The sequence below is a fragment of the Mchenga conophoros genome, linkage group LG11 (assembly GCF_057382185.1).
Source record: "Mchenga conophoros isolate Kocher_MC1m ecotype Shallow Benthic linkage group LG11, M_conophoros_male_GT1.1, whole genome shotgun sequence".
Lineage (NCBI taxonomy): Eukaryota > Metazoa > Chordata > Actinopteri > Cichliformes > Cichlidae > Mchenga > Mchenga conophoros.
In genome coordinates, this window is record NC_140536.1 from 2,497,963 (window position 1) to 2,513,531 (window position 15,569).

The 15,569-nt window shown below is 39.3% G+C and overlaps 2 protein-coding genes and 1 long non-coding RNA gene across 3 annotated transcripts; 1 reads left to right on the forward strand and 2 right to left on the reverse strand.

The window, feature by feature from the left end:
• Positions 1-1,219: 1,219 nt before the first annotated feature.
• LOC146563427 (uncharacterized) lies at positions 1,220-3,720 on the forward strand. The gene is made up of 7 exons (XM_085290519.1): positions 1,220-1,410; positions 1,523-1,625; positions 1,889-1,991; positions 2,071-2,123; positions 2,223-2,301; positions 2,522-2,725; positions 3,518-3,720. Exons 1-7 carry the CDS (start codon positions 1,355-1,357, stop codon positions 3,718-3,720), a joined length of 801 nt encoding a protein of 266 aa, XP_085146645.1. The 5' UTR covers positions 1,220-1,354.
• A 2,901-nt stretch (positions 3,721-6,621) lies between these two features.
• LOC146563428 (uncharacterized) lies at positions 6,622-10,098 on the reverse strand. Its single transcript, XM_085290520.1, has 5 exons — positions 9,533-10,098; positions 8,856-8,952; positions 8,372-8,482; positions 7,757-7,923; positions 6,622-7,425 (listed from the first exon to the last, which is right to left on the reverse strand). The coding sequence occupies exons 1-5, from the start codon at positions 9,886-9,888 to the stop codon at positions 6,963-6,965; spliced, it is 1,194 nt and encodes a 397-aa protein (XP_085146646.1). The 5' UTR covers positions 9,889-10,098; the 3' UTR covers positions 6,622-6,962.
• Positions 10,099-10,453: 355 nt separating this feature from the next.
• LOC146563429 (uncharacterized) lies at positions 10,454-13,644 on the reverse strand. Its single transcript, XR_014894246.1, has 3 exons — positions 13,520-13,644; positions 12,367-12,531; positions 10,454-10,628 (listed from the first exon to the last, which is right to left on the reverse strand). It is a non-coding gene; the product is annotated as an uncharacterized LOC146563429 (long non-coding RNA).
• Between the last annotated feature and the right edge of the window lie 1,925 nt (positions 13,645-15,569).

A 15,569-nucleotide genomic window follows, 5' to 3' on the forward strand; every position in this document is an offset into this window, starting at 1 on the left:
ATGCATTTATTACTTCCAGGCTGGACGACTGTAATTCATTATTATCAGGAAGTCCAAAAAACTCCCTGAAAAGCCTTCAGCTGATCCAAAATGCTGCAGCAAGAGTCCTGACAGGGACTAGAAAGAGAGAGCAGATTTCTCCTGTTTTGGCTTCCTGTTAAATCCAGAATTCAAAATCCTGCTCCTCACATACAAGGTCTTAAATAATCAGGCCCCATCTTATCTTAATGACCTTGTAGTACCATATCACCCTATTAGAGCACTTCGCTCTCGCTCTGCAGGCCTACTTGTTGTTCCTAGAGTATTTAAAAGTAGAATGGGAGGCAGAGCCTTCAGTTTTCAGGCCCCTCTTCTGTGGAACCAGCTTCCAGTTTGGATTCAGGAGACAGACACTATCTCTACTTTCAAGATTAGGCTTCAAACTTTCCTTTTTGCTAAAGCATATAGTTAGGGCTGGACCAGGTGACCCTGAATCCTCCCTTAGTTATGCTGCAACAGACGTAGACTGCCGGGGGATTCCCATGATGCATTGAGTTTTTCCTTTCTCAGTCACTATGTCTTAATGGACGATCTGATATCCTCGTGTTGGCGTTGTTCCCACATCATCATAATTAATGTTGTTCCAGGGTCCACATTACAAGTAACCAATCACCTTCTTGTGACGTCATACTTTTGCGACTTCGAAAAATACCCGCCTTAAAAAAACAAATGTTCTTCGAGAAACCGCCTTTTGTGACTTGGACTGTGGTAACTATGTTCTTATCACAAAGGGTTTATAAGTTGCCACTATAAACAAACAGCATTTTCCAAAATTGAAGCCTTGTCAGAAGAACCTGAAAAACACCTTTCTGAAACCTTTTCTGTGTAAAGACTTGTTCAAAAGCAATGCACACAGATTAAAACATTTCTGTCTTGGCCAACTGATAAAGAACACCAAAAATTGAGTGGTGCGTGTTGAGTCTGTGGTCTTGATTTGTTTTGTACACACTATAGAAATTAATTAATGTAAACCAAAAATGACACTTTCTATATGTTTGTGTATCTGCAGAATTAATTACAAGTCTCACCTGACAAGCTTTTGCAGTTTTGCAGTGTCATTCTTGACAGAAAAACATACTTGTCACATTCTTTTTATTTCCAGAAAAACATCTTTCAGATGTATGAGAAATTGATTGGAGCCTGTCTGGAAAACGGCAGCCACTGGACCTTGTTTGTAAGTTGCACAGATTTTGCACTCTCTCTAGTGCATGATACTTTTCAGTGTCCCTCATTAGGAAAGCTCAAGGCCCAAGCCTACCATATCCATCTTTTTACAAAACAGTTTTGTGACATACCCAAGAGGACCATAGTCTATATGAATTCATTTGGCGAGTCGGAGGTCAGAAAAAGTGCGGTGTTGAAAAACTGGAGGTAATTAATTAACATATTTAACATAACATATTTAATTTAATTGAAAGCATTACCGAACGTGGTTATTGATTTCTCTATATGCTTTTTATTTGTAATAACTGCGATCTCTCAGCTCATTTGCTTCAGCAAGAGGCTGCGCTGGAGAGTGGACCTTGTCACATGTGAGCCACCCACATCAACAGGATGGGAACTCATGTGGAGTGCATGTCATAATGGTACTGAAAACTATAGCTTTAACCTATATAAGTAATGTTTACATTTTTGCCTATTCAGCTTTTAAAGCCTTAGAGGCAGGATGGTAAAATCTCAATTTTTTTTGTAGATTGAACCATTTCAGCAGTAATGCTTTGCTTTGGTTGCTCTGTTTTTTTTTTTTTCTCGGGGGGGGGGGGGGGGGGGGGGTTAAAAACAAACAAACATTTCTTTGTTAATCTAATTCTTTTTGTTCTTTTTTTTTTTTTTCTTCGTCAATTATTAGTTTGCCCAATCTCTCATTGACGGTAAAACACAAGTGGAGGAGTACAACACTGAAATCACAAAGCTCAGGTCCCGACTTTGCCACTACTTATTTTCCTCAATAGGTAAAGATAAAATTAGCCGCCTTCTTTTTCTCTAACATTGGAAAATGTAACTTGTACTTAAACAAATTATATTTTGCAGATCGAACTAGGAAGTGCAGTCAGTGCTGGTGTGTGATTGCAGCCAAAGACCGGGTACGCTATGACATGTCCTTAGCCATATAGATTGTTTATATAATGGACTTTGTTCATTTGGTTTTTGTTTGTTTGTTTCTTTTTTTTTTTAATTCACAGGTGCAGTGCCAGAAATGTGGTGCATACAAGCACATGCGTTGTTCAAAGTCTGTTTGTGGCATCTGTATCTTCTGTGAGAGTAAGTCACAATATAACTAAACAATGTCCAAAAATGTTTAAAGTGAAAAAAATTTCGTAATTTTGCCTTTGCACACCCGGACTGTGTAATTAAAGTGGACGTTTCAAGATCCAGTTTTTACACAAAACTATTTTAGACATAACTGTGTCGTATTGTGGGGATTTCTCTTCACAATTAAATTGATATAGTGCTGTTTATATCATTCTTCGTTATGTAACAGCACAGTGCAGCACAGCAGAGGGAAAGGAGTTGTGCAGCATAGTAGGTGGCTATACAGGAGGAGCAATAGAAGTAGCCAGTGAAGAATGTCATCAGGGAAAGCATCAGGCAGCGAATGACAAAGGAAAGGTTCCTAAGGGAGAGAACATCTGCAGCAAACCGACAAGTAACAGTGAGATAGGAGGACTGACAGTCAGAGATGAAGGTACACAGACTGAAAGAGATGAAGGTACACAGACTGAAAGAGATGAAGGCACACAGACTGAAAGAGATGAAGGCACACAGACTGAAAGAGATGAAGGTACACATACTGAAAGAGATGAAGGTACACAGACTGAAAGAGATGAAGGCACACAGACTGAAAGAGATGAAGGTACACAGACTGAAAGAGATGAAGGCACACAGACTGAAAGAGATGAAGGCACACAGACTGAAAGAGATGAAGGTACACAGACTGAAAGAGATGAAGGCACACAGACTGAAAGAGATGAAGGCACACAGACTGAAAGAGATGAAGGCACACAGACTGAAAGAGATGAAGGCACACAGACTGAAAGAGATGAAGGTACACAGACTGAAAGAGATGAAGGCACACAGACTGAAAGAGATGAAGGCACACAGACTGAAAGAGATGAAGGTACACAGACTGAAAGAGATGAAGGCACACAGACTGAAAGAGATGAAGGCACACAGACTGAAAGAGATGAAGGCACACAGACTGAAAGAGATGAAGGCACACAGACTGAAAGAGATGAAGGTACACAGACTGAAAGAGATGAAGGTACACAGACTGAAAGAGATGAAGGCACACAGACTGAAAGAGATGAAGGTACACAGACTGAAAGAGATGAAGGCACACAGACTGAAAGAGATGAAGGCACACAGACTGAAAGAGATGAAGGTACACAGACTGAAAGAGATGAAGGTACACAGACTGAAAGAGATGAAGGCACACAGACTGAAAGAGATGAAGGTACACAGACTGAAAGAGATGAAGGTACACAGACTGAAAGAGATGAAGGTACACAGACTGAAAGAGATGAAGGTACACAGACTGAAAGAGATGAAGGCACACAGACTGAAAGAGATGAAGGCACACAGACTGAAAGAGATGAAGGTACACAGACTGAAAGAGATGAAGGTACACAGACTGAAGACAAAGAAAAAGAAAGTATACGGCACAAGTCTGAGTACAGATAATGCTGCTGCTGCTGATGTTGACAGGATCGATGCAGATGCAGAATTCCAAACTGATTCAGAAGGAACTAGTACAGTTTACAGAGTGCATGGTCGCTTATCTGTACCAAGCTCAAAAAAGAAAACCTACACAATAACAGAAGACGAGATCAAGCGCAGAATCCAAGCAGAGGTTTGATTGGGGTAGGTATACATTTCGTGATTTTGATGTCACCTGAAATAAATCCGGGTTACTCGTATCAATGAAGTGACAATGTGGCTGGAAATTGTGCATTTGCTGCAACATATACACAATTACACCATGTAAACAAAAGCATTTAACTTTGTGCGTGTGTCTCTCTCTGCTCTTTTGGTGTTTGCACTTTTTCTTTTTTAGGGCCGCAAAGCCAAACTGCCCGCAATGATTCTTGACAGGCCTAAGAAGGCCAAAACTAAAGTAACGGTGTTTAGTGTTCTGAGTGAAGAGGAGGCTGGGGAGCTAGCCCTCGGGTTTGCCGGAAGATTGGCCTGCGATGTCACAACAGACATGGTCTGTAAAGGCATCGACCATTCAAGTGCTGATATGACAAAGTAAGTTAGTAAAACAATATGAAAGTTGTATCTTTTTTGGTATTATTTGTCATTTCCCCGTATTTGGGTTATTGGTGTAACATTGTTAATCTTACTTTCTAATAACAGACAGACTCTTCTCAAAATCCAACACAATCTTAAACATGAGCTGACTGATTCCTCAACCTTCAGTTTGCTGACACACACCTTTGGCCCCGCTGCACTGGATTCTGTCATTTCATTCCTGTGTGAAAAACTTGATCTTGTTTCTTAAATAATGAAACCTTTTGTGACTTTTGTTTGTTCTGTAAATCAGAATCTTGAAAATTGTTCATTGTTGTTCTAAGTTTGTGTTAACTATTTGGCAAAAATGATTGGTTCCTAATCCAAACAGCATAATGACTGTTCTAACACATATCTTAAAAATGCTACAAAGAAAGAAAATTATCACATATGTTTCAATATGAATGTAATTGTGTCACACTCGGTTTGTAGTAGCTTTCCTGTTTTATTTTGAGTTTTGGTATGTTTACACTGTTATTTTTATTTCCCGTGTGTTCGTCTTCCCTTATTAGTTTTACTGTATTTAATTAGTCTGATTTAATAACTTATAATTATTTACTTTCCAGTGTGTATATATGCTCCTCGTTTGGATTATTGTTTGTTTGAGTTCTGCCTGTCTTTTCTATTAAAGATTTGGACTTTTGGACTATTAGTGGACCTCGTAGGTTTTTATTCTGTGCAATTGGTAATTGACTGGGTTTAATTTAGTGGCCTGGAAAACAGGCCGGAGGGGTCTGGTCATTTTAACCCCCTAAGACCCGAAATCTTCCATGGCATGCATTTTTAATTTCTCTTTGATATTTGGGCCGATTGGAACCCGATGAATGTAAAAAGAAAGAATTACCAGGTTTTGTTTTTTTTTACCTAATTTTTGTTTCTGAGAAAAATGAGAGCCACATATGAGGACATTAATTTGAAATTTCGATAGAACAGTTGCAGTATAATGTCCTCATAACTGTATATCAGGCACTTGTTGATCAAGATTTAGTATTTTGGTCTAAATAACCCAAAATGTGATGTCCACATGTGTGGACGCCAGGCTGGAGTAAAGTGTTAGAGCTATTTATACCTATGTAAACTTTTATACACTGGTTTTTACCTGTCTTGTTTCAGAAAGGTTTAAAAGGGTAATGTCCACAGTTTATTTGTTTATTTATTTGTTTGAATTCAACATATTTTATTAAAGTAATTGAGCTTGAACACAGAAAAAACTGAATCAAATAATCATAAAATCAAATCACTTGCACTATACTGAAGTCTAATCTACTCTGAGCTAATGCCGGTTTCCAACACTAATGATCGGGTGAAGGAGAGAGATGAGGGTGTGCACGGCCACTGGTGCTCTTATCCCCGTTCTTTGTGATACAATCCAACAGGAAAGCAGTCAAACCCTTGGACATTAGCCAAGTTAACGTTCACAAATATATACACACAGAGGAACTCTGAGCCCCAATGTCAGCATTAGCACAAACATGCCACTTCATACCAAATCTCAGTGTGAGGTCAGGTGTTAGTCTCATTCCATTATTCTGGCTATATTTTCTTACTCATTACTATTAAACTTATACTTAAGACTAACTATTAACAAAATCACACCCCAATAACTCTGTTATTACACTTTGTATTTAATCATAAAAAGGCTGGATGTTGAAACCTTTTACTTCTATTTTGTATGAGCCAGGATTCTCAACAGCTGATACTCTATGTCCAAAAAGTGACAGGTATCGTTTTATGGAGCAAAAAACTTAAGAGCGCATATTTTATAAATAATACCAACAATTACAAATGCAGACCTTTAATAGTAATAAGTAATCCTTTATTTATAATGCATAGCAATATAAAAATAGTAACATATGAAAATATTACAATGGGCACAGATGAATTTGTATCAAAAACAGCAACCAAGCCAACGTAATGAATAACACACATAAATAACAACTGCTTGAGAGACCAAACAATTTCTTTTCATCTTTTCCTTGGCAGAAAGTTAAGACAGCTTTAGTTTCAATAAACAGAAGTAATGGATGCAGTCCCTTTGAAATGTCACACAAAAGTCTACTTGTGCATATACTTAGCTTTAACTCTTCTCTTTTTTGTTTTGTATTCCAAAAGGTTTTAATTTTCTCCAGAGGATGTCTCTCTTTCAGTGGTTATCGACTGTTCACATTCATTTTCACAGACTGTTGGAATGTCGATGCTGGCCGAACGTTTCTTGCTAGAATAGAATGGCCTAATTTTGCGTGCATTATCTGTCGTCTTTATTTCGTACTGGCATATACTTTTGCCTACTTGTTTTGTTTTTAAGATATTTGTATGCAGTTCATCTATCATTGCAGTAATACCCTCTGGAATGAATGCCCACTGTTTAACTGTGTCTAAAACAGCATTTAGTTTTCCAACTGCATCTTCTGTGCATTTTTTGTCTGTGCTTTCAACTACAGGAGTGTCATTCAAAGTTGATAGAGGATTTTTCAGAGAGTTTTTCATTTGTTTAAAATGGCTACAAGCCACCTTCAGGCAAGCACATGTGTTATAGTGAGAGAACGTACAACAAGTGCACTGAAGTGTTTCAGCCGATGCAAAAAAACCACAGATTTCCAAACAAACTTGGCATTTTTATCACTTTCAAGTCCTCACAGTGTACAAAGTAATGCCTTTCTTTCACTGCAATTCTTGCCAAGGTCTGTTTCCATGTTTGGATAGATGTCATTGTCAGCCTCTGCTAATTTTGCAAGTAACACTAGATGCTTGCAAAGAAGTCCTCGTAAGCCATATGTACAGTTGCAGTAGGACTCAACAGGGCAGACATCATACACCATGTCTTCTCTTGACTCAGATGGGACTTGATATGCATTAACTCCATGGCTGTTCTTGACTGTAATTTTAAGAGCCCAACCACTTTCCATCAGTCTTGAAGCAGAGTCTGAAACTTGAGACAAGGTGTCAGCAAACCTGTTTTTCATGCGGCCCACATCTTGCAGGGTTTTTATGACTGAGAAGTAGTCGTCGGCCTTCCCTAGGAGCACTTCAATCAGATCATCCAGACGCCTATTCTTGTAGCCAGATAAAAACTGGTATTTCAGGCGGTGGAAAAATCTGAAAAACAGTTATTTGAAATGATTAGTAACTGTAATTGAAGGAATTTAAAGTTTTAATCAAGACTGTATTATTTTTTAAAAATTGGAATACCTATTGCACACGTCTTTTATAAAGGAATGCTCTGTGCCGGTTTAGCTGATTTAGGCAAATCCACCTACTCTGTTTTTTGTTGTGATAACATAAAAAACGCTGCTAGAATTTAAAGGATTTGCCTAAAACCTGTTCTGGCAATGACATGACGAACCTACTCAGTTTAGCCTCTTGGATTAAAGCATAATATCTTTTTTTCAGCAATACAATTGAATGAGGTCAAAATAATAAATCATACCTTTCAATCACATTGTTTGTTTCAGAACGAGCGTGACTGAAGCGACGGCCGTAGTCACACCACATGTGGCCAATGCCTTCCCAGTGCTTCTGAAAATACTGGCACACCAAAGGGTATTGCTTAAATGTCTGGCAGAACTCTGCTGATGTGGCTTTAAAGTCGTCCTCCTAAGAGAATTGGATGCAACAGAATATATTTCAATCCATTTAACAGACCTATTGAAATCTTTAATATTATGTATTGAAGCCCTTTTCCTTTTATTGAATAACATTAAGAATTTTAAGTTATTAATAATATGTCGTGTTTTTGTATTAAGAAGCAATTATTTCTTCCCTTACAATGGCTAAGAAGGAACACTAAACCTATAAGCATATTTGGTTTCAGCATCTGTCTGTGAAAGAATCCCACTCACAAGTTCTGCTGCACAGTGGGTGACACAATGATGGTCTGCACAGCTTAAGTACTTGTTTTGATAAGCAAGATAAGAAGCCAGTTTTAGAAATTGTTTCAAAAATCTATTTTGTATCTCTCTGTAACTTTTTTTAGCAACTGAAAGTTATTATGCTCTTAGTGTAATCAAGAAATCAAAATGTGAAATAGACAAATTACACTTACAGATGTGCAAGCTTTCAGCTTACAAAAGAAAGAAATGATTTCATTTCTCTTTTGGGTGTTAGAAAGCCCATGGACCCCGGACTCTGATTTTGAAAGCCATCGATTAACAGCCTGTGAATGTAAGAGAAAAAAAGTTAATCTGGAGAGAGAGACAGAGGAGCAGCTGTACAAAAAGCATAAAAGAAAGCTGTCGTCCAAAAATAACTTTGTCACTCACTGGACAAGAGGACCTGTGCATTACAGAAATCAACCAGGCAAACATATTTTTAAATGTCAAAAAGAGCTTTGGGAAGCAGCCACCAGAAGATGAGTGCACTGTGGTCTTAAATGAATGGACATAGTCACTCAACATTTTATCCCTTTATATTCATTAACCTGAGTAGGTGAATATCACAATGAGGCAAATCATAACAACAGGACCCTGTTGTAAAAATGTGTTTCAGGTGCATCTTAGACAACGTGAAAAGAAAACAATGTGGTTTACCTGCAAGACATGGTACCAGCATAGAAGGATAGCTGACTCTGGAAAAACCTTCTGCAAAGCATTTATTTCCGCAAAGTCTTTGTCAACCATAAATGCTCTACAGAAAAAAAGAAAACACTAAATGAGATTAAACAGTATGAAAATGTTTTTGCTATCTCAAAGCACCACTTCAATGCCAAATTAAACATTTCAACTCACAAGTAGATATATCTTTTATTGCTCAATGTTCCATTTGCCAGAACTGAACTGGGAAAGAGGGCTTTTACTTATGCTGCCCCTTTCACATGGAACATGATGCAAAAAGACTGGAAGATAGCAGATCTTATTTCATTAAATGCTTTTAAGTCCAGATTGAGAGAGCCAGAGAAAAATGTTTTTAAAATGTAATTGTTATTTATAATATGTATGTAACTTTGTAATTTCAACGTGTTGTCGCCTCTTGGCCAGGACTCCCTTGCAAAAGAGGTTTTTAATCTCAATGGGACTTTTCCTGGTTAAATAAAGGTTAATAATAATAAATATAAAATACTGCATACAGCCTATAGGAATAGCTTTAACAACTGGAAAGGAAAGTTTTTTGCAGCCCATGCTGCAGCTATAGCATTAGATTCTGGCATGTTATAACTTTTTTGAAAAGGAATTATTTCAAAATCAATAGCTGTCAATGTATTATTTACCTCGGGGAAGTTGGGAAATGCTCACAAACTATTCCAAGAACAGTTTCCAGGGTTTTCGGACTTTCGTTGCTGACAATAGCATAGGCCACAGGGACTCCATGCCCATGATCATCTCTTACAACAAGTGTGAATAAGGGAAATGAATACTGGTTAACGCAGTGCGTGGTGTCAACAAATACTAACTGTTTTGCATAGTTCTCCATGTTTGATTTCATTACAGGTGTCTGCAAAACAATCATTAGTTCTTGGTCAGATGTGTATGGTTGATAGAAGAGAACATGTTCTTGATGTTTTCCATTAAGTAAGGTATGTACACATTGACTGTCTCCACAGTTAAAGTGCTTCTTCCTCATCATGCAGGTTCTAACACTGTCAATGTCACGTGGTGTGACAAAATGCTCTCTGTTGTGAAGATCTCTGTGTCCATGTTCTTTGGCCCATTTATGACATTCGGTTAGTATGATGGCTGGCTTAGTTCCAAGGGAAAGCAGTTCCTCAATCTTCCTCCTCAAATCACTGGAAATATTGTTGAAATGTGCGTCTTTTGGGTCTGAAGGATCATGCCCATCATGCTTATCATATGTACGCTGCACGATGACTGTGTGGTCTTTCCAACATTTGAGTACTTTAAATGAAACATAGGCCTTACAGCCCACTGCTCTGTAGCTGTTTCGACTTTTTTCCCCAGCTCTCATGCAGTTGACTTTGTAATAGTCTCTTTTCCTGTCTTTACCTGAGGCAACATTTAAACATTTATAATGTCCATGAAGGGTTAATGAGTTCAATTTTTCTAACACAACACTGAATGGGTCCTCCTGGCATTGTGACACATTCAATTCAATTCAATTCAATTCAATTCAATTCAATTTTATTTATATAGCGCCAAATCACAACAAAAGTCGCCTCAAGGCGCTTCATAGATACAGAGAAAAACCCAACAATCATATGAGCCCCTATGAGCAAGCACTTTGGCGACAGTGGGAAGGAAAAACTCCCTTTTAACAGGAAGAAACCTCCGGCAGAACCAGGCTCAGGGAGGGGCGGCCATCTGCTGCGACCGGTTGGGGTGAGAGAAGGAAGACAGGATAAAGACATGCTGTGGAAGAGAGACAGAGGTTAATAACAGATATGATTCAATGCAGAGAGGTCTATTAATACATAGTGAGTGAGAAAGGTGACTGGAAAGGAAAAACTCAATGCATCATGGGAATCCCCCAGCAGCCTACATCTATTGCAGCATAACAAAGGGAGGATTCAGGGTCACCTGGTCCAGCCCTAACTATATGCTTTAGAAAAAAGGAAAGTTTTAAGCCTAATCTTAAAAGTAGAGATAGTGTCTGTCTCCCGAATCCAAACTGGAAGCTGGTTCCACAGAAGAGGGGCCTGAAAACTGAAGGCTCTCCCTCCCATTCTACTTTTAAATACTCTAGGAACAACAAGTAGGCCTGCAGAGCGAGAGCGGAGCGCTCTAATAGGGTGATATGGTACTACAAGGTCATTAAGATAAGATGGGGCCTGATTATTTAAGACCTTGTATGTGAGGAGCAGGATTTTGAATTCAATTCTGGATTTAACAGGAAGCCAATGAAGGGAAGCCAAAACAGGAGAAATATGCTCTCTCTTTCTAGTCCCTGTCAGGACTCTTGCTGCAGCATTTTGGACATGCACACAAAGTTGTGTGTCTTTTCCAGTTCTTTTTTTTCGTCATTCAGAACACTTCTTCTAATTATGTCGTCCATTTCTGGTGGAAAAATAACGAAGGTTTAATTAGTCAATATTCATTAATTCATTTTAACTTGTTTTGGGGTTTTTTGCAATACAATGTAAATATTAAATATAATATTAAAAATAATATATATATAAAATAATATAAAACAAACAGGGGCTAAAAGAAGCTAAACTTTCATATGGTATGTCTCTGGCAACTTTAACATGATGTCCCAGGGACAACATCTACACGATGTCCCAGGGCAACTTCTACATGATGTTCCAGGGACAACATTTACGAGATGTCCCAGGGACGACATTTACGCGATGTCCCAGGGACGACATTTACACGATGTCCCAGGAATGACATTTACACGATGTCCCAGGAACGACATTTACGCGATGTCCCAGGAACGACATTTACGCGATGTCCCTGGGACGACATTTACGCGATGTCCCAGGGACGACATTTACGCAATGTCCCTGGGACGACATTTACGCGATGTCCCAGGGACGACATTTACGCGATGTCCCAGGGACAACATTTACGCGATGTCCCAGGAACGACATTTACGCGATGTCCCAGGAACGACATTTACGCGATGTCCCAGGAACGACATTTACGCGATGTCCCAGGAACGACATTTACGCGATGTCCCAGGAACGACATTTACGCGATGTCCCAGGGACGACATTTACGCGATGTCCCAGGAACGACATTTACGCGATGTCCCAGGGACGACATTTACGCGATGTCCCAGGGACGACATTTACGCGATGTCCCAGGGACAACATTTACGCGATGTCCCAGGGACAAATTTGTAAATTTCTGGATTACTGTTAATCTCCATAGAATCAAGAACTCATGTCCAGTTTCACAGCTATGGACCAGTTAATTATGTTCCCAGGTGATAGTTTGATTCATAGATTCAGCACACAACCATTAGTCTAGGCCTTTTAGTTCAAATTCTCTTGACTTATGTTTGCCTGACCCAACCCCCGGGCCACGAAACACCAAAAAAGTATGGGAACGCTGGTCTAGAGAACACTGGTTAGCTAATGCTGTCGTCAAGTATCACTAGCAAACAAACAGCAAGCCAAGTGAGAAACATATGTATAATGCTTACCGTTTATTAAAGGAAAGTATCCTAAAAGGACTTCAAATTCGGCGGACAGGCGGCGGTTTCTCGCAAGTGAAGCGGGCGCGCTGGATTGACAGACAGAGGCGGGTATTTCGAAGTCGCAGAAGTATGACGTCACAAGAAGGTGATTGGTCACTTGCAATGTTGAACCTGGAACAACATTAATTATGATGATGTGGAAACAACGCCAACACAAGGATATCAGATCGTCCGGGTTGCAGTTGCTGTTGCAGGCCTTGCAGTTAGAAGAGTAGTTTGTCTTCTACTGGATGATTTAGCAGCCACTGATCTACCAACACGTGTCTTCACCCAAGTAGGTAGACACGTGTTGGCAGGTTTATTTGAACAGTGAGAGACAGAACAATAACCAAAAAAATCCAGAAAAATGCATTTAGAAAAAGTTATAAATTAATTTCCATTTGAAACAAGTATTTGAGCCTTTTAATATTAGTTATTTATTTATTTATTTTCTCTGACTATTTCATGATTTCTGGAGGGCAGTGCTTAACTAGCACATGCTACAGTTTTCTCTGTTCACAGGCCACACGTATGTATATCCTACTTGCAGTTCTGCATGTACATCCTGCTGCTTCATTTCGATGAAGAAGCAATTCAACAGATACCCGTGATCCTAATTCTCTAACAGGACTCAACCAGCTACATTTAATGCTAGAGTTTCAACTGACTCTAGAACACTATTCATGCTAATCCATTTTCATTAGTAAATCTGGCCCATTTTTCTTGCTGATCTCTTGATGGTAGGTGATGCTACTATCTGTGCATTGAACAGGGAAGCTCTTTTCTAAAGAAATGATTAGGCAGTGGCCTATATATTTGTTGATCGCTTCAATGAACATAACCTTCCACATATTAGTAGTCTATATGCATTCAACATATAGTGATTTAAACATAAACAATGACAACTTGTACTATATGCTTGACGTAGCTCACTAATTCATAAATTTAACTCGGCATCACACTCTTCTAGACCTGAAGTTACCTCACTAAGCCTCAAATTCAGCCTCATAGTTCAGGTTTGTAGAGCACAGAAATAACTGATTAACAGACTAGATAACACAAGGAGAGGTAACAGAAGATGTGAGACAGTGCTGTGTACAGCAACAGCAAATATAAAGACCTGGAGAGAAGTGGAGCCGCTGTTTCAATATTGCAAGTGGTTGAAAGGTGTGCCAGCCAGAGAGCCAGCTGAGTGGGTAAGCAGCCATGCTGCCAGGGAATCCACAGAGAGAGAAAGAGTGGCTGGACAGCTCTGACGGCCACAACACAATAAATGATTGGCTCCTGAGTAAACAAGTAACATTCTTGAAACTATCCAGTATTAATGATTAATACCCAGTAAATGATTTCTTGTGAATAGAGGTTATTTCTAAATTTTTAGAAGAAATTATGGAATGTTCTGGACAATAAATAAAAATATAAAAAAGAATTACCCAGACTGCCCAAATGACATATTTGATCATTTAAATCGTGCGTTTATCAGTAACTTACAGGCTTGACTGAAAGGATTAATAGGGAATATTGCTAATATCACCGTCCTGACTGAAGGGTTATTTACTTCCGTTGTATGTATGTCTCGGTCAGCCCCCCTGACCGTGTGGTAGTGATGTAACGTCCTGTATGCGCGTATCGAGGCTTGCTTCATTTATGGGAGGAGCTGAAAATGATGACGTCCGAAGCCTCGCTGCCCGGCTGTACCACGTGACTGGTTCATGAAGTTGTTCGAACTTTGCCGAGAGATATGACAGCGATATAAAGCCCTCAGACTTCAATCAAAATGTAGGTGTTTGATGGAGAGTTGTTAGTGAGAGTTTGGAGACCGTTTGGAGGTTTATGAGAGTGAGGAGAGAAAGTCAGGAGAGAATGGAGCCAGCTAAGAAGAGGAGGATGTCCTCCCCTGTGTGGGAACATTTTGATCTTATTCCTCCCAACAAGGTATGTAAATTTCTACAGAAGATGTATTTTCATGATACTGATGGTGCAATAAAACCTATGTTAAGCTGTCTTGACTTTTGTACAAGGTGAAGTGTTTGCTATGTGCCAGGGAGCTGGGATATAACAACAACACCTCATCCATGCTTAGGCACTACAGAGCTTTGCATGAGAATAAGGGGAACACCGATTGTGGAGCAAGACCAGGTGAGCCATCAAATGCCATGATAATATAGCATGCAGTAATGTTACTAAATGATATAACAATATTATACAGCTGTAATAAGTGACGTGTGTGATATTTATATTTGTGCTTTGTCTTTATTGTCTTTCCTCAGGAGAACAATCTCCAATAGATGAAGACCTGGTCAGCATGGTGATTGAGGACTCACAGCCATTTAGCATTGTGGAGGACAAAGGATTCAAAAGATTTGTTAAATCATTAAATCCTAGCTATGTTCTCCCCACTAAAAAGGTCATAAAAGCAGTGAAAATTTAGTTTTTACAGAATAAAATGTGAACAGGCAGGACTGAGGCTCGAAGCCTCAGTGTGTAGCTGTCCATACCTCAACGTTACAAAAGCACAACCGCTGTCCACACCCCAACCACACCTCACCTCACAGGAAATGATCATTTCCATTTTAAGCATGTCCAAATAATCATTTTCCATACTGCCAGTATAAATATACACAGTATACTGCATCACTACAATATACATGTTTTACACACTCCTTTTGTTGTTGACATTTACAGGCTGTGTGCAAAAGGCCCGATCTTCAAATTCATGCCAACTAATATTTTTACGTCCAGTAGGTGTCCTGCTAGAGCAAATGAAGCTTCAAGAAGCTTTGCGCTGGGGTGAACCAAGCTTCAGTGCTTCATGAAGCTTCATCTGCCCATCACTACCGTGTGGAGAGTGTTTGGAGGACCCAGATGTGGACACAGATGCAGGAGGCAGAACTTTTGCTAAACTCAAAGCAAGCCTTTATTTGGGGCTGATAGCTTGCAGGCTAGAATAGTGACATGCAGCTAGAATAACAGGGTGGGTGAATCAGACGACACGACCACGAACACAGGAAGACTGAGGACTTAAAATTATTAAATACACACATGAGGTGATCAGGGGAAGTGGAGACACATGAGGACACAGCTGACTAGAATGAAACATAATGACAACACAGGGGAGAGTAAGACTAAATGCAATGAACAAAGAACACCAGACTCTTTCAAAATAAAAC